The sequence below is a fragment of the Amphiprion ocellaris genome, chromosome 18 (genome assembly GCF_022539595.1).
Source record: "Amphiprion ocellaris isolate individual 3 ecotype Okinawa chromosome 18, ASM2253959v1, whole genome shotgun sequence".
In the NCBI taxonomy this organism is placed as follows: Eukaryota; Metazoa; Chordata; class Actinopteri; family Pomacentridae; genus Amphiprion; species Amphiprion ocellaris.
Window position 1 is genome coordinate 31777982 of NC_072783.1, and position 19529 is coordinate 31797510.

A 19529-nucleotide genomic window follows, 5' to 3' on the forward strand; every position below is an offset into this window, starting at 1 on the left:
CATTTCCCACTGAGCAAACAAACCCTTAAGAACTGCACCACACATAAAGCTACTGTATGTTTCCACTGCTGGTTTTAACTTGACTGCAGGAATGAAAAATTTGCTGTGGAGAAGTTGGAATTATAAATTGGAAAGGGAGCACCGCCACACACACACACACACACACACACACACACACACACACACACACACACACACACACACACACACACACACACACACACACACACACACACACACACACACACACACACACACACACACACACACACACACACACACACACACACACACACACACACACACACACACACACACACATACAAAACATCTTGCAAACATTTACATATACATTTATGGCAGGACTTACAATGAGATGGAAAACAATAGCCTCGGTAACAGTTAATCTTTGCTTGATCAAACAGAAGTTTGCAATTAAAACTTTGTAATTAAAAGCAAATGCCACATAAGACCTACATCCCTTCGCGGTGTATGTTTATATGTGCAGTTTAATTATATGGAATCTTCAGCTTCATTATGATGTATGGTTGTTATAGAAACTACATTTTCTGCAACAAGGTCTTTAGAATGAAATAAGCCTGGCTTACAGATAACATAAACAATATGGAAATGGCTTAAATGGCCTTCAAATCAGTGCATAGAAATAGTAAAGGAAAGGTCATGTTAAAAAAAAAAGTATGAATACATATAATGCAAGTATTATGGATATGAAATTGTAAATACATTCATTTTTTTCAGTTATGAGTCTCTCTTGTGTGTTAGTGTATTAGAAATTAAAGCTAAAGACACATCAAGAGTATAACCAAGCTAAATTTTGCAGTGAGACCACAACTCCTAATCTGTGAAATTGGATGAATTTAAGTTGCCTACCAAATGGGATTAAATTGTATTGGCTGCAGTTTGCTGAGGGGGGGGGCATGTGTGAAAGGAATGGATACGGATGTTACAGTATTAAAAGAGGCCCCCTTATATTTCACCCAGGAAACACAGTGGAGAGCATCCAGTGGGAGTCAATGGGCTCAGGGAGGCTGAAGTGCCAGCTCAAGAGAGAAGGCTTAACAAAGGCTGTGTGGGAGGGCTTCTGTACAGTGTGTGCTCACCAAGTGGAGCATTGTCTCAAGTTTTCCCCCAACTGCCAACCCACACGTGTAGTCACAAACCTACCACCCTAGATACACCTAATCACCATGAAATGGCCTGCCTCCCCTGCACGTCGGTAAACTGTGTAATTTTGCTCATGTTAACAGCAAGACAATGTGAACTTGACCTTGCTAAGTGCAAGAGGGCTTGAACTGAAGCACTTAAAAACACACTTTAAGCGAGCAAAGCATTAGTATTTTCTAGATTACTCTTACAGTTTGAACCGTATGCCTTGCATGTGAGCCGTTTCAACAAGGGGAGGAATCGGTTGCATCATTTGTGAGATGTGATTGTCAGCTGATCCACAGAAATCTTACTACTTCTGCGTGCACACATTTGTGTACTGTTTCCCTTGGTTCTGGAGGAGCTGTAGCAAGTTTGAAAAAATAAGCACATCTCGGGCTTCGAGACAAGTTTTTGATGGAAAACCTGTGTAACAAACTTCAAAAACGTGTTAATCAGGACAAGTTGCATGATGAAAAGTGTAACACTGACAGTCTTTGGAGGTTTACTGCTACTAAGGGAAGCGTTTGTCTTTCCAAAAATTGTTCCTCTGTTAGCTTGGATGATTCAGTGTCCCATCGGTGGCTTTCAGAGGGGCTATTTCTTCATTAGGAAAGCGGTTCCAGCAGAAACTGCTAACAGTTGGTGTCGATTGATTTACCAAAGACACCAGGATGTTGTTTATTTAATGACAGTTCCGTGAACACACTTGCAGAAAATATAGTCTACCTCTATTATTCTGGTGAGCAAAAATCTACAATTCTTGGCATGTGAAACCTAAATAATCTGCACGGTTGGATACCAAAACTAAACAGACTGTTTAATCAATCCAGAATACAGATGCAAGACAAATGCAGAAAAATGTGCTTTTTAAAGCTCGTTCAGATCCAAATACCGATAGGATTCAGGCTTTCAGTCTGGTAGTAAGCAGCACATAATCCAGGCATCGTAATTTGTAACACTCCATGCTTATTAGGTGGTATCTCAGGCATTATGGGCTGAAGTAATTAACTTGAGCCACCCAAGGGTAAAGGTGTTCATGGTACATACGAGGGCTAAGCCAGTCAAACTGGGGCTAGTAATGAAATCAGATACAGTCCCTGTGGTGGGTCACATGCCGCTCGGTCTGGTCATGGCTTGCCTGAGATGCACAGTTTGACAATTAACATACTGCATGGAATGGCGAAGTCACCCGCCCTGCTCTTCGATGACACACAGGATCATTAAAAAAAAAACGAGGTGGGGATCATTTTCGTGTGTGGTTAATTCCTGGAGCTCTAAAGTGAAACTATATCAAATATTTTTCCTCATTGTAATTTTAAGATGATTACTCTCACAATTAGCTAATGGTATTAGGAGATTGAAATCTCAAACAAATGGACTTTGTCTGTTCCCTTCTTGTGTTGTGTCAAAAAGAACACCGGCGTGGGCATTGACTTCCAAAAATAATGACTTTCTCTCCTCACTTGATAATTGAAGATATAATGAGGGAGAGAGAGTTGAGGAGAGAGAAAGGAAGTGTAGTGTGTGTGTGTGTGTGTGTGTGTGTGTGTGTGTGTGTGTGTGAGAGAGAGAGAGAGAGAGAGAGAGAGAAAGAAAGAGTGAGTGCCCCATATTTTTTGTCATAGCCCAGGGGGTTGGGCACATACACCCCCAGCATTGCAACCTACTTTTTACACCCCTCCTTGAAAGGAAAAAAAAAAAGCCCCAAAGTGTCCTGAGCCCAAATCCAATCTGTTTCTTGTGACACCATTGTCATTTTAACTCTGTGCCAGCTCCGAGAACAGCTCCGCCACTTCTCTAAATGTGCTGCGCCGCATTGTTTGTCTTCATGTACTAATGTTGACTGCAAGCACATAAATTACTGCTAAGTAAACATGTCGACACAAAGCAAAAAGCAGATAAACAAATCATGAAATAAGGGGCGGCGTAGTCATACAGTAGATATATATGTAATGTCCAATGAGCAGCATTGGAGATGATTATTTTATGCCTCCACATGTATTCTTTAATAATACAGTTGCTGATGTGAATGGCTTTTTGTTTAATATGAATGTTTTATCAGCTCAATTCATACGAGGGACATATAAAAGTAAAATGATTTTTCTTCTTATTGTTGTTTTTCCTTCTCCTTTCTTGGGGATGAACCTCCGTCACACTTATCGCCCCGGCATCTGCATTGTAAATTAAATTGAACAAGGGCACAGCATTAGGATGCAAATTAAAGACCTTCAAAAAGCATTCAAATAATGATAGGGAGTAGAAAACCAAGGGGGCATTTAGCAAAGTATTGAAGTTTTGCTTGGCTGCCTTTATGAGGCCCTCATAACCATATTCTAGGACTTCTGTCAACATGTTGATAAAATGTATTAGTCTCATTCACAAATGCAGTTTTTGTTTTTTTGTCTTAGGAGAAGGTATCGTTTCCGAGCAAAAATTGACTCATTTGAAATAATTGTTTGTGCCGCAAATTGCCAAATTTAATCCAGCCGCACACATGAACTCCTCCTGCTGCAGATGATTTTCACAAGATGACACTCGAATTTCATACGACGTTCATTCAGACACGATGTAAAAACATATATATCGTCCTTCATTATGAATGATATTTCTCATTTCTCTAAATGACTGTGCATCTGCCTACTTCTCCATTTGATTTCCTGCCTGCCATTAACACAGAGTTTTTCATGCGCGGCTAAACATCAATATCAGACTGTGAGAAAGACACATCAGCATTATGGATTGTTCACAGGTTTGATCCCTGCATCTTTTTTTTTTTTTTTTTAATACAGTTTGCACGCTGACAGTTATTATATGTCAATTTACACTTGCACAAATGTTTTGATGCTGTAACTTTAAACCTCTCAGAGCTGACATAATAGGCTTGATGATGTAATGTTGATGTATAATTAAAAATTCCATTTACAAATATGCACCCAGAGCTCATTAGTAACCCTGAAACGCTGTCAGTGCACAAGCTTCACACGATTACTGGCAGAGAGATTCCTTTTGTAACTTTATAATTCATATCTAAATGCCTTTTTCATGACATGAACAGAAACATGGTATAATGAGGGATCCAATGGTAATCCAATTCAAATGAGGTGCGGGGCGGCGTTGCGTTTTGTGTGCAACTTGTGATTGATTGTTTTCAGAAATCCATTCCATGCTCATCTCTTTGTGTACATGTAGCACCTTTTGTTTACTGCAGCTATCATGTACCTGTCAATCACACCGGAGTTGTGTTACTTTCAGCAAACACAATAAGCTCAAAAGACAGGCGGAGAATCAGGAAGACTGTCTCTCTTCTTGTCTTTTTCTTTCATCTGCTTTCTTGTCTCTGTCCATACTTCTTGGCATGACGGTAATTGCTGCCAGCAGGTAACGCGTTCAATTAAACACCTCTTTCTTAGACACCAGCAAAAACACGAATATTCCTTTATAGACGTCGATACATTTGAATATTCTGAAAGGGCGCCATACTGGGTGTTTTCGAACCAGCTGAAGAGCATTCAAGTAAAATTCAATCTGAGGTCTTTTTTCCTCTCTCTCTCCTTGCAGGAGCTGTGTACTGCTTTAACAGTCAAGAGAAGCAATTAAAAGCTGGCAGAGGGTTAACTAACACCCAGTGGAGCAAAATCGATGAGCGGCATCCTGCTTGAACTAATCACAGTACTGAGGGTGAAGCCAGCCAGCAGACATGGAAAGTACAGGAAGCAATGACAGGGCTAATGGTTTGGAAAATGCTGCTGATGAATGAGCAGAAAAGGTTGCGACTCTGTCTTTAGCCTCTTTTATTTACCTTGCTCTTGGGCACCATGATAACTTAAATGTGATACTGAGGTTTTTTTTGTTGTTTTTTTTGGACAACATAGCTTAAGGGATGGTTAGATGGCTGCACAGATGCCCTTACTTTATACTCAGATTCATCACAAACCCGTCCTTGTCTCCAGCAGGTAATGCCAAGCAAACTGGCAGGTGCTTTTGTAGACATTAAGCCCAACTGTCATTCAGACAAAATGGCTCAGCACCATTTTCTTGAATGTCTTCTGTATAAATTACTGCTTAGAGCCTGTGAATCGCTTTTTTTTTTTTGTTTCACCCAGTAGCATCATCTATCATTTTGGGAGCAACGAGCAAGCTAATGGAACCTCTCGGCATTAACAAATAGGACCAGTGAAGAATGTTCTATTTGCATCAGGTCATTGTTTGATCCATAAAAGAAAGGAAAAAGGATGAAGGAGCAGGAAAAGAGAAAGAAAAAAGTCTCCGTTTCCCATTGAAGACAGCACTCTTGGCAAAAGAGTAAACAATGCAGCTCCGCATACAGCTTGGAGACTTCATGGAGCCATCGCCATGGCAACCCCATTTTCTAGTCATATCTTTAATGAAAAGGTAATGAGAGAAACATAACAGTTCCAACTTCATTACCGGAGTAAGATGCAGTAATAAAAACTAAATCAGAGCGTCTGTCATTTGAAGGAGCAACAGCAGCGGCAGCAGCAGCAGCAGGTCGGCTGCATGCAGCAGTTACATGAACAGACTTTGGCGATTGAGAATAACGAGACATATGCCTGGTCAGCTGCTGATCTGATTGTACACAACACATCATATCCAGTTTACTGTTGAAAAATAAAAATGCTAATACCCAACGAGGAAAGAAAACAGGTTCATTGCAGGGAATGGTACACCAGTAATACAATACAAAAAGTAAATGTATAACGTATTACTCCAGTTAACAGGGAACATTGCCTACAAGTTGCAATAATTCTTTGAAGAAAATGTTTCAAGAACATTTGAAGAATATTTCCATTTCCAGAAATGTTGAATTAATACAACAATAACACAATATAATGCTAACGTAACATTCAGAGGATGTCGTCAGGAGCACAGACAATCTTCCACGATAAAGGAAGAATGTTCTTGAACCAATATTCAGAAAACATTTTCCGAACAGTATCAAGGCCTCAGATGACAGACTGCTTTTTTTAAAAGAACATTCCTGTTGAGTAATATATGAAAAGTAGAATATTTCATCTTTTTGTTGATGCAACACATAGAAAATCCTTCTACAGGATGTTTCCACAATGATAACTACTAAGGCCACCAAAACTATAAAGCTGTGGCTGTGAAACCAAAACGAAAGGCTAAAAGACACCAAAATGCTTAAAAAAAACTGGTGAACAAGCCCTTTTACAGTATATGACATACTGGAATTGAACAATTGTTGATATAAAGACACTGATGAATAAGAAATGACTTCTTCTACCACTGAATCGACTATAAATAGTATTAGTGCTTTGAATAAATGTATTGCCTTGACATTTATATATGAGCTGAGATGATTAAACGTACAGTCAGTGAACAGAGCACCTTAAATCTACTAATCCAGATCACATTTCTTTTACTGCTGAATGTTCATCAAATGCATGGCTGCCGTGCAACAGCTAAAGACATGCATTTTTCTCAGGGCACCGTGCGCTAGTCCTCTTCACAGTCCCATTACATACATATTTGACAAAGAGGATATTACATACGTGAGTGGAAGGGGGGGAGAGAGATGAGAATTTCAAATGATCAAATCCTTCAGGACAGTCTTTGCATTTTTACACCAAGCTGTCGATGGCCTCTTTGCATGTAGCCCAAGAATCCCACATTCATCTTGTTTGTTTAATTGGTTCTGACCACTGGAAAGGGGTCGCGCTCCAGAAAATGAGACGTGGTCGCCTTTTTTTCCAGTCCCGGTATGGAAAATATGCGTCACATCTGAATCTGGCTGCAGCAGTTTACCTTGTCGTCTTCACCTCATTATCACAGTAACCTTGTGATCTGGCCAATTTCTCAGCTGTAATGATGCATGATATTCTGAAAGTAATTTTAATCTGGACCGGGGAGCTCCAGCTGCCAGGTATCAAAGTCTTTGGCTGCCTGGAGCAACGCACTCAAGCCATACAAAGTCCACTAGTAGCCAGCATTTCTCACCTCCTCCCCCCACAGCCCCTCAGACGTCTTCCATGCATAATTAGGTAGAGTCCTGTGAGAATAACAGAGATTTTTTTCCCTTTTTTTTTTTTTTTATAAAGATGAGGATTTTAAAGAAGCATAATGTATTATTGTCTCACCAAGAAGTGGTTCCTCTTGGAGACAGGCACTAAGAGAGCCTCCACTGATCCCTGTCATAATATCACCCACATTTGGCATTTTGTCAAGCAGTGTTAAGATTTATTCCTACTCTGCCGCAATTTAATTTTAACAATCTCTCTCTCGGCAAGCAAATGCTAACTGTGGCGATATCAGAGTCAGTTTGAATGATAAGTCATTGCCCGAATAAAGAAGAATGATAAGAATGATGCCCTGGGCTACAACCCAGATCGGCTATGAATACATTGAAGGATAATTGTGCACAGTGACTGGACCAGTGTGTTTACAAAGGCGCATTAACGCCAAAGCCAAGACAGTCCGGGGAAGGAAGAATGTACAGAGCAGCCGAGGGGATCTGTCTGTATGAATACATTCTTTCCTCATTGTCCTCTCAGACAGGAGGATCATTACTGGCTGGACACATGCTCTGGCAGCACCAGCCTTCATTATTATGCAGCAGTCGACACAGGTTTAACAAAGAGAAATTTGTCTAGCATTTGTTTATCTGGAAGAAGCAGAGTCTGGCACGGCAACGCTGGCCGTGGCAACAGCAGGCTAAGGTGGATAGACACTCAAGTAAGTTGGCAGTTGTTCACAACCTCGCCGCCGCCTCCCCTCCCTCCATCCCCTCTCTACCACCACCATCGCCCTCTTCCCACAGGTGCATCGCTTTTTCTACCTCACACATCAAAGGACCGGCTGCAGAAAGAGAGAGTCTGAAGTGCAGGGTGGCACACAGTTCATCTTCAATTGTATCCTCTATTCAAAAGAAGACCCTGTGTGATTTGTTTGGAGCATTTCTGCACTTTTTTTGGAGGTATTTTTTGCTCCGAAACAAAAGTCGGCCAGCAGAAGTTCGATCGCAATCCCAAAGGAAAAGTTTTCATTCGTTAATTCAGGATCTTGTAGCAACAGACGTTGACACTGATCCTGAATTAGTAGGTGTGGCACCACTGAGTTTTTTTGTCCGTCCTTACAACCCTTGTTGCAGGATGACAGTAGGGTGCTTGGCTCGTCCTTGACCTCCCTGTGAACCGAACACATCAGGAGTCTGTTGCTGAGGGGATTAAAACCATGCAACAATGAGGCACGGCAGGAGCGAGAAGGGCCGGAGGTTTCCTATACGTACATGCAACACCAATCTAAAGCTGTCTGACAGTTTTCCCTTCACGCGGCGCTGGTTTAATCTCACTGTTGCATGTAAGAGGCAGCATCTCTGCTTCTGTTATGACACATTTTCTTATTCAGTTTCCTGTCTGGGCAACATAGAGGGTCAGTGTTGAGTCAGATTTTCCTTTTTTTTCCTCCAGGATTGATTGAGACACAGGAGGAGATAAGAGATATGTGCGCTCTGTGTGTCTTTGAGGCATCATCAGAGTGAACTGTGGTATCCCATTGTACATCCAGGGAGTGCTGTGAGTGCTGCACCCTTGTCTTATTACAGACAGCAGGTGCAGATGGTTAAAGGCAGGTGCTCAGCGGAAAAAAAAAAGGAAAACAAGAAGGAGGAGAGAAAAAAAAGAACAAGCACCTGGTCCCTCTGTTGTAGCAGTCTGGGGCTGCTCTCGCTATGATGAGCTTTGTTTCTCCAACAGAGCGCAGCGAGGAACAAGACCTACAACTTCATTAGGGTGGAGCACAGCACTCCTTTCTTTTTGCCTTTGTCCCACACTTGACTGCACTGAGTTAGAGAAGGATAGGGTGTCTCTGAAGATCGGCCTTTTATTCCGAGCCATGGCTCCATCGCCGGCGTGGCACCTCTCCATGAGAAAAAAGAGCCATAATCTGATGCATGCTACCCAGTCATGATGAGCCCTCGCCTGATTTCACAAAGACTTATGTGGAGAGTGAAAGAGAGACCCGCAAAGCTGACCTGACAGGCAGCAATAAGCTCACTCCTACATGAGTTTGGCTGCGATTCAGTGCGGCGTCCTGACCTCCCTCCTAACTTTGTTGTTTGTGCCTGAATGTGCAGGTAGTGAGTCTGAGAGCTCTGCCCGGGTGAAACGTGTATAATCACCAACCCCTGCTTACAGCGCTCCATTTTTCAGGATACATGCGGTGTATCTTCAAGGACGAGCAGAGGAAATGAGTGCTAATAGTGTGTTTGTATTGTCAGAGCTCGTATGCCCACAGATTTGCTTTATTCATGGCCTCACTTCATCTGCCAGCCAGCCACTTAATAATTGAAGGAATTATCAGGCCAGTGGATCCAAAGCCCCTCAGAAATGTGTCATGCCCCTGAGCAAAGCCTGCAGAAAAGGAAAAAAAAGGAAAGAAAGAGGGGCCTCCTAAGTCAGTGCTGTGTGTGTACAACACTGTGCAACAACAAAAAAAACAGTGATGTTCCACCTACATACAAAGACACACATACAAAGTTAAAACACAGAGGTTGATGATGCCACAAATGGCAAGCTTTGACTGGCAGAATATCAATACCTCATAACAGCGGGAGCCCATGCATGTCAGATAAATTTATGATTCCCTCCAAATGCTGCTCTCCTATTTTCCTCTGCATCAGAATGGGTGTTTTTGATGTAGCTAGATTTCACCATGCAGTTTGGCTTGTGTCCCTCATACAAAGAATGTGACTGACGCAACATTAATCTCCAAACAAAGAGGCTGGCACAACTACTCCACACAATTTCAGGGCTATGAGGTGGCAACGTCAGTCTCAATTTCTCAGTGCTCCTTCACAAGCTGTTCCACTTTCTCCGAATTCTCATTTAGATCAAACAAAACTCTCCAGAAAGGAGGTGAAATGGTACCGTTTAAATCCGTGACACACATGCACACAGGGGACCTCCTTCTCATTTTCTAAACAGAGAGTCATGGCAAGAACTTTTAAATTTGCCATAATAAGGTGTGACCTACATGGGAGGGAGCCAAAGCCCCAACTCCAGCTCCCAGCAAGATTCCTGCCTATTGAGTATTCCAAAATGTAATGCATGAACATTAAGGAGGAAAGAGCTTCTCCTCTGAAGACATAATTCTCTCATGGTTGACACACAACACTTCCTGGAGCATAGGTTAGAATACATACCGCATCCTTCAAGGCGAAAAGCATGCAATATTTATTTTACTGATGCACTGTTTGGTGCATTAAAAAAAAACATTACCAACACCAGCCAGAGGTTGTAACATAATATAATCTCTCTGACACTGACATATGAAATACATTCCTTAGCTGACATTCATGAATAATGGCAGCTGTTTGGAGAAGAACAACTCTTGAGGTCTATTTTCAAATAGGTTTCAGCTGCAGGGCTGCAAAACAACTATCCTGCTGTTTGTGTTGAGTGGAGAGACGTGTGGAAATGCATCTTTCATGAGTGCTGGATACTGCAACATGTATGTTTAAGAAAAACAGATGTACACTACAGGAAGGAAGGAAGGAAGGAAGGAAGAAGACTAAGATAATGATTTGACTACATGCTTATTGACACAATCAACACATTGCAGCATGATTTTACGATGTATCGCGCAATTCAAAGGGGGTTTTTGTGATATTTTTATTGCAGAGCTGCTCAGAATAGAACAGTGACAGTCATTCACTGTGTCCAGTGTGTCTGTGTGGAGAGGCCACCCTATTTTGTGTGGACTGGGGGCCTAGTTAAGGGTGGCAAACCCCAGGGTCAGCTTCTGCAGCTAGAGCTGAAGCCCCAGCATGTGTACATAATCAGCCCTTTGCATATGACTACAAGGAATATAGTTGTTACTATTCTTGTAGTTCTGACCATAATGTTTTCATGGTGATGATATATCTCTCAGTGATGAGATCTGTGAACATGGCAACAGTGTTGTGATGCTGCAAGAAATACGAGCAGTCGGATAATAAGACAAGTTGTTAAAATCACCTTTTCCACAGCAGATAGTCCCAGTAAAGTGTAATGCAAGGACCTACAAATTGAAAAAGTAGCAACATGGAATTCATCATTAATTTCAAGATTTATACCAACCATGGCATAGCAAAACATCCACAAAAAAAGGCCTAAAGTCCAACGTTTAATCAGTTCTTGCTGTGAACAAGCTTCACCGCTCAAGTTACAGTAATCAGACGCTGGATAAGATGGATATCCAAGTCGAAGAACAATGCAAATTGTCTCTGGAGTGTATTTTTGTTCATCTAATGATAGGCCAGATCTTGATTCTTTTTCAAATGCAAAAAGAATTCTCACATATTTTAGAAAAAAAAAAAGTCTTCCAGGCCAAATTTTTTTTTTAGGTTGAAAGTGAAACCTGGAAACACAAACACAGACTGGCATGTAACACAAAGTGTGGCACCCTTCCCCCCGGTTAAGTAAAGGACTGTTCAAACCCAACCATCATCCCCTCCCCTCCCACTCTCTCTCCTCGAGTTCAACCCCATCTGTTCCTCTGGTAGTAAAGCGAAGACAGAGAGGAGGAGGAGGAGGAGAAAGGAAGAAAGAAAGAGGGGTTGGAGTGTTGAGGTGAGGAGAAAATCAGCGATGGAGGAGGAGGAGGTGCAGGTGACAGGACAACCGAAGATGATGATGAAGCCTCTTGACAAATTGCTTGTTTGGTGCTCTTGAACGTACCTCATAAGCAGGCGTGTTTCTGTGGTTGGGAAATAGAATAAAAGACATTTTTTGTTGACAGGCTCTAACAGCACCCTGTCTGTATTTTGTGTGAGCACATGAAGTTGCACTGCAAGAAAAAAAAAGAAGAAGAAGGAAAAAAAAAAACGAAGACACTTGAGAGAAAATAAAAGGACTCGACTGCCACTGATGTAATAATCAAAAGGCTTGTGGTGACAGCACCGGTCCATGACTTTCTTTCAGATTAATTAAAGGAGCGATTCACGCTAATTGCAAAAATGAAAACAAACAAAAATATCACTTATCTTGAGTGTTATCTCGAGTGTTTCTGCCACCATCCAATGTCAAACCGCAAAGTGGATTTCTACAAAAAAGCACCGCCTCCCCTTACTCTCAATAGCTCACACTGTGACACTAGTTTTCAGACTTTCTGGCAAAGGGTTTGTCGACACAGCTAGACACCAATAAGTGAGCAAGTGAGAGGTTTTTTTTGGAACCTGGGTAAACTCAACCTTAAAAGTGCAAGCCAAATAAACAATAAAAGTTGAATGTGGAAGTATTGGATGCTCTTATCTGCCACCAGCTCAACACTCAGGCTGCTTTTCAGCTCCCCCCCCCCTCTCTTTGACAAAGCCTGCCGCAGCACGTACGCCTCCTGTCACTTTCCCAGGCTCGAAATGGAGGTGGTGGCCGGGTAGTCACTTCTGTGTGGCCATGCGTGGGACAGCCTCGTCCCTCCCCCCATGACCTGTGGTTGCCACTCAGACTGACATCGCAAAAAAGCCCCTTGTTTTGTCTCTAAAACTCCTCCTTAGCCAAAGGTCATGGTTCAGTCTGCAGTGGGTGGGAGAGATTCCTCCGCCACATATGGAGGCAAATTAGTGGGCCGACTGCGTTTACTGGGCAGATTGCTTGTGGTATGACAAACATATCCTCCTCCACACCCAGACTATTTGTTTATCAGGTATTTAGTAGATACCTAAATGCTGCATAATGTATGAGGCTACACAATGCTTAATTACACTTGCATGATTTGGATTCCTCATTCAAATTAGGCTGTTTGATACACGGACTATTCTCAAGAGAAGACATGTAATTACTGTACTATTTCCATTTGGCATAGAAACTCCTGCTTACATGTTTAACCAAGAAGGGATAGAAAGTCAAAGATACTTGTTCTGTCATCTAAAAAAAAAGAAGTGCTTTGACTGCAGACTTACACAGTTTTCCATCACACAAAGACAGTTTCTTCTTCTTCATGGTATAATGAAAGCATGAAAGCTCGGGTTTGTGAATTCCAAATCCTATTTACCTCTCCACAACATTAAAGACCCTTAGTGAGGAGCACTTTGCTCAAAACTATTTGATGATAAAGCTCTTGAAATATTGATTTGAATTTGAAATTGAGAGGTAGTTTTGAAGGCATCAGTCAGTGTTTTTCTCTTTTAATCCAAACTTCTTCAGCTGGGGGCAAGAAGAGAAGCGGAAAGGATGGGCAAGCGGGAGATAGACAAGCGTGGAGAACATTCATGCGTGTGTGTGTGTGAGCGTGTGTGTGTTATTCATATTGGGGCGCACATGTGTGAAACTGTGAGTATATGAGTGTTAAAGTGTGTGCACCTGTGTGTATTCCTGTGTGTATTTTGTCTCTCACAGAGTGAGGTGAGAGACTGCTTCATTTTTGAACCACTGTAAACAAGCCAGAGCCTTGTTAACGATGCCACTCAGAGTTAATGCTCAAAACAACTTTCAACTCAAAATCCGCTTTTCAGGGAAGTCTGAATTCCACGCTTATTACCGTGGAATAAATGCTGATCCGCACTCTACCTCAGTGCGGCGGCGGAATCTTTGGCAGCGACTACAAATTCCCTTTCAAACACAGAGAAACAGTGCACAGTGTGTGTATACCCAGGTAAATGCATTTCCACAACCTGTCATTTCCACACACATACACGTCAACATTTATGCATTAGGTCTATGACAAGTGGGGACACCTACAGTGTGTGGGATGAATGCTCTCTTTTCTTACTCTGCTCTTAAAATACACCTTGACACACTCAAGAAGTCAAAATGATGCAACACAGATGCCCATGGCAAAAAACAATTCTACCAATAAAACCAGACATGCCATAACTTCAGAAAGAGACTGACAATTGTGGCCCTACACAGCTTCCTGAGGGCTAACTGAACTTACTGTGTGTTGAGGTTGCCCTCTACTGGTACATTTTTTTGTAGACCCTAAAATGAGTTTACCACGGAGCCTATGGTTTACTTGCTTAAAGCTTAATGCTTTTGGATTTATGTTATAAGACAGCATTTACATTTGACTTGGGAATGGGTGCTGATGTGAAGCCTAATAAAGGTGTAGAGTAGTTTGACGGAGGTAAAATGCTGGTGTGTGTGTATACATATATATATATACATATATATAAATATATAGGGTCAAGAATGTCAGGACTTCAAAACAGGAGAATTAGAATATAGTTTCCAGTTGTTATTACCAGATTACATTATTGTCTTTATGATTTGTTAGAAAAATAGTTTATACTCTATTTCTGAGTTAGTTTTGTTAATTATTAAATGTGGCATGAAGCTTAGTTTGCTTAATTGGCTTCTGCTCCTAATATGTTTTGCTGACTGACCTCCAATATTACAACTTGCCATTGTGTAGCGTAGAGCAGCTTTACAGTGTTTGAGCAGATTTGTAGGGGAGATGGTGTACTTGAGCAGATGGGTGGGTAAAGAGAGAGCCAGGGAGATTATTTTTTGTGTATTATGATAATGAACTGTGAGCATGTTATCAGAGGACGTTATATGGATAGGTTGTGTGGCTTTTTGCACTTTCTGGTATTGAACTGTGTTAGACCGCTTTGATGTCAAGACACCAGATGAATAAATGGATTCAGATTTCAGCTGGTGGGTCATAATAAGTGAGGGGTGAACCAGTATCAAGGTACACCCAAGAGGGAGAGGGGAATGGGATGCAGGAAGCTGTTTTATCCTCATGAGTCCTCTCTATTGCCACTGTTCAATATTCCGAAAGTAATGGAATTGTTTACCCCTTTCCCTGATGAGGTTACCATTTTCACTTAGTTCCACAAGGAAAGAATAGGCATTTTTCTTAGTGTGAATATTATTATTAAGCACAATTTTCAAAGAGAATTTAATTTAACATCTTTCCCACAAAGTAAAACAGGAAAAAAAAATTCTATCGTTTCTAACACAGGGGAAATCCTGGAATTGTTTCCATGAATACACTGAAAGTAATATTATCCTTGAACTCACTATTAATTCAACCCCAGAGACGGAACAACAATCTCTGAAATGCTAGAACCCACAGACCAAAATCTGTACATTTAAATGCAGCACACTACCTACATGCAGCGGTTTGTCGAACTAATCCCTTGGCAAATGCAAAAACACATTACTGTGGCACTCCCAGTTGGAATAACACTAGAAATTATTTATCCCTGTGTTTTCACCACTTTGCGACAGAAATGAGGCAACAGCTCTACAAGTTATTTCCATGCCTTGGAAGAAGTGTGGGGATTTTTTCAAGTTTCATTCCATTCTCCAGTTTCTGAAGTGCCTCCCATGTGGATTCCTGTGCCATGACACAGGTTTTTGTATCTCTCTGGGGCTGCTGCAGCTTGTGCTCCATCAGCATGACTGATCTCATTTATCCTAGTCGCATCCAAAGAGGCCCGAGGTGCAGGGAAGGGTGTTTTCAATGGCAAAGAGAAGCAAAAGAGCACAGATCATTGAGCTGTTGGGGCCTTGCATTTGTGAATAACAGTTTGTATTTTGGATTTTCACTGTATGGGGAACTCCGGGGTGCAGGGGATGTATGGTGCTTCATAATGGGATAAACCAACAGATCAAAAGCCTCCACTGCACTGCATCAGATTATGTGCCAGATTCAATATTAGTCTATCAATAATTCCTGCTGAGATGTCAACCAAGGCAGCAATGCGCTGCGGGTGCAAACATATGGCGAATCAGATTCAAACAAATAGGACTTCATTCTTAATTATTAGTTCTCTCGAGTGATAATATGCCTGTAAATACTGTATACATTCCTTAAAGGTGGAATGTGCAGAACAAGGCAGGCAGAAATGAGGCCCACTCCTTCCTGAGCAGTAAAATCCTTGAAATAAGAAAATCAAAGTAAAATCTTAGCTCAAAAACAGCAGAACAATGTGAGCAGGAGCATTTATTTGTATGCTGTTAATGCCTTCATCAGAAGAGTAGCTCCTTCTGTGAATGCGCGAGCAGACTCATCATCTCATGACACCCCACTTCGTAGCTCCACTTACCATGACATTTTGTTCCATTGCTTGTAATTGATTTCTACTTCAATTTATTAATGTAGCCTACGGAGCGCCTGCAGCACAATGCTAGTTATCTTGAGCCCACCAGGAGCTTAATCTCCTAAGATGAGCTAAATTAATAAGAGTGTTCAAGTAACATATTGATTACAGAATCAATGCCTGTTCCTTGGCATTGTACTCGAATGATTGCTATAAAATGTAACAGCATTGAATACTAAGACAAGCACCTTTTTCAATCATTTTTCTTCAATCCACCTTTCAGTGGGGTCGCTTTTGATTGACAGCTTGTAAATCTTTCACCTGGCTTTTCAAAACAACGAGGGATTTGAAGAAATTAAACACTTGATAATAGTTTTCCACCTCCTCCAGGCTGCTATTGATAATGCGTATAATGTTCTCTTGCACACTGGGCTGAAAACTTGCGACACTGTCAGACATGAATGATGACAGAGCACTGACGGGACTGTAGTAAAGGGGCATTATTGTGTTTTTCAGGTTGTATGATACGATTTCATGCCTGCAGTCAGCTACAGATTTGAGTTTCTGCAGTTTTATGCATCAAGTGCAGATGTGATATAAGACAACCAAGCCAATGAGAGGCCACTGTATTTATGTTCCATCGCTAGAGCACAAATGAAAGGCGATGTGAGAAATCTAAATCTGATCATTAAAACGTCTCTCTTTCTGTATCATTAAAGCAAAAGTCAGATGCTTTTAGTGTGAAAGTTAAGTGAGAAAACACCCTCTTTTAGTCTGAACAAATTTCCGTTTTTGTACATGCATAATATCTCTAAATTTCAAAACTTTGTGTCCAACTTGAGAAGTGACTTCAGAACAGACATATTCACAACATGCATACTGTAAAATTTGCTATCAATTCATATTTGTGCAAAAATGTCCCCGTTTCCTTTAAAGTGTGCCTGTTCTGCACAGTGCAATGTTGAGCAGCTCAGCAAAACATTTAAAGACATCAGCTACATTATACACATTATATATGGGTCAATATATAATAGAGGGACTTTTGAAGTCCATGGGATATATCTTGCATACATTTTTAATAAAAGTTTAAAAAAAAGTAATGTTTTTTATGTTCATTATGATCATGTCTTTACAAATTCCATAATTATTTATTATGGAAACAATCACTTATTAATAAAAAATGACTGGATATCACTAAAATGTCAAATAATCGAATTTAATAACCACCTTCTTATTAGCTAAACAATAATAAAATGAGCTTATTCAGAAATTGTTTTGATTGTCTTCTTTTTATTAAGTTGAGATAATCATAAAAGATATTTCTTTTTTGGCGATATATCAAATTTTATATGGAAAATAACAAATTGCATCTGTGTCCAAGAAATCCCTTTCAACTAAGTTCCCCATTCCAAAAAGACCTCTCCAGGAAGTGTGTTAATTCCAGATCACATGACCTGCTCCACATGATGTCATTTCCTCCTGAAGAAAAGTCTGGCCAGATTCCAAGGCTTTCTGACTTATTTAATATAAAGTAGTCAACAGATTTACTACAATATCTTAATGAATAATTTTCAATTTCAATTTTACTCAGTTGTATATATAATATTTAGAAGAATCTTTCTGTAAAAATGCCATGTGGTGTTTGGTTATAGGTGGCCATGTTGATTTTAAGCCTGAAAACAGCAAAAATGTCAACTATGATACAAAAAGTCCCACAATTATATATTGACCCATATCTTTAAGTAAAAAGACGTGTCTGTGCAAAATATTGGCATCTATGCTAATTCTCACTAATAGTGTAAATATCCTAATTAAAAGAAGCCATTTAGGATTGTTTTTGTGCAAATATGTAACTGGAACCTCTAAGAGACAGACAGAGCAAAAAAGAGCAGCTGCTAAATATATCAACAACACACCTCAGTGAAAAATAGCCAACAAAATTCTGATTTGCCTTTGTCTTTTGGATATATTACACAGAAAACACTACAAAATGTAGATAATGGGTGTCTGCAAACACGGCAGTATGCAGGCATACAGGTGAATCAGTGACCCACATCTGTAGAAATGCGTAAGATCTCTTACATGTGTGCTGCGGCTCCCTCAGCGGTTTAGTTTGAGTGCAGTGTGATGAACGTTGCAGATGTCAAACCAGTGCTGATCCACCTCCTTGTGTGGCAGCAGGCCATTTCGTGGCAGAAAGGGCTGGCGCCAGCGATCTCGGCTGCCCACCACTTGCCAGAAGCGCGTGCCCTGCAGTAGAAAGATGGCATTGTGGGTGTAGGAGAAGTAGGCAGCATCAACGTTGCCATCTGGATGGTCTCTGCTCACCACCGGAGGGAACACGTCTCTGATGTTTTGGGGGAAGCCTCTTGCCAAGCTGTTGGCTTCCACGTCGAATGCATACACCTGTTTGAACAGATAATCACTCTTATATAGAAATCTATTCAATTACAACATGTGGACAAATCACAGAGGAGGTGTAGGGCATTTTGTTTGCTTGAATACATTCGCTCACAATGCAGGGAAACAATTAATTAGCTTGGGCGTTCTCCAAGACTTTACTTATTGTATATCCACTTGCTCGACAAATGAGTATTGTTAGATAAATCACACATGGAGGCAGTAGTTGTAATGAGAGTGAAGCTGGATTTCAGGGCTGCAGACTGCGACCAAATGGTCGCATTTTGCGACTAACTTTTGAGACAGTGTGAGTAAATTTTTCATTTACTTGCGCATGTGCGACCAGTAAATTTGTCGGTTTTTAAAAATTATTATTGAATATTTTTTGTTGCTGACAAACTTCTGCTTCACACTTCAGCCCAGGAGTTGACAGTAATGAAATGAGCTTGTTTACCAACCAACGTTAACTCCTGACGTTTCACAAAGCCTTTGTTTACGTTCAGCCGTCAGCCTTATTTTGAACACAAATTCACCTTTCTGTCCTTCCCTCCTTTCTTCAGGAAACACTGTCAGAGCTTGTCTCCATTCCAGCTGCTTCTAAGTTTAGACACATCCTTTGCTAGACAGCAACAGCTGGACACGTTGTCTTTCATTTTTACGTGAATTTTCTGACTTTTCGGCAGCGTCTTTGTCATGTCAAGAAACTGCCTCTTAGATAAACATTTCCTGTGACGCTGGAATGGTGACAAACTAAAAGCCTGTAACATTACAGGCTTTTATTGCCAAAAGTGATGAACTGATCAACAGAGCTTTATAAGAGTAATTTACACGCAATTCTGTTTCCATACATAACGTGCACATGCATAACATATGTCTGTGCTCAGCACAAGGTCATTTTTTATTCAAGATTTCATCCGTCAGAAATGATACGTCAACTGAGCAGCCTTGGTGGAGT

The 19529-nt window shown here is 40.9% G+C and overlaps 1 protein-coding gene across 1 annotated transcript in view; it reads right to left on the reverse strand.

The window, feature by feature from the left end:
• mmp21 (matrix metallopeptidase 21) overlaps positions 1–19529 on the reverse strand; it is an 84162-nt gene that overhangs the window by 59792 nt on the left and 4841 nt on the right. Inside the window, exon 7 of the mRNA XM_035948650.2 lies at positions 18257–18580. Within this exon, the coding sequence (XP_035804543.1) occupies positions 18275–18580 (306 nt within the window). The 3' untranslated portion in view covers positions 18257–18274. The remainder of the gene's footprint in view (positions 1–18256; positions 18581–19529) is intronic.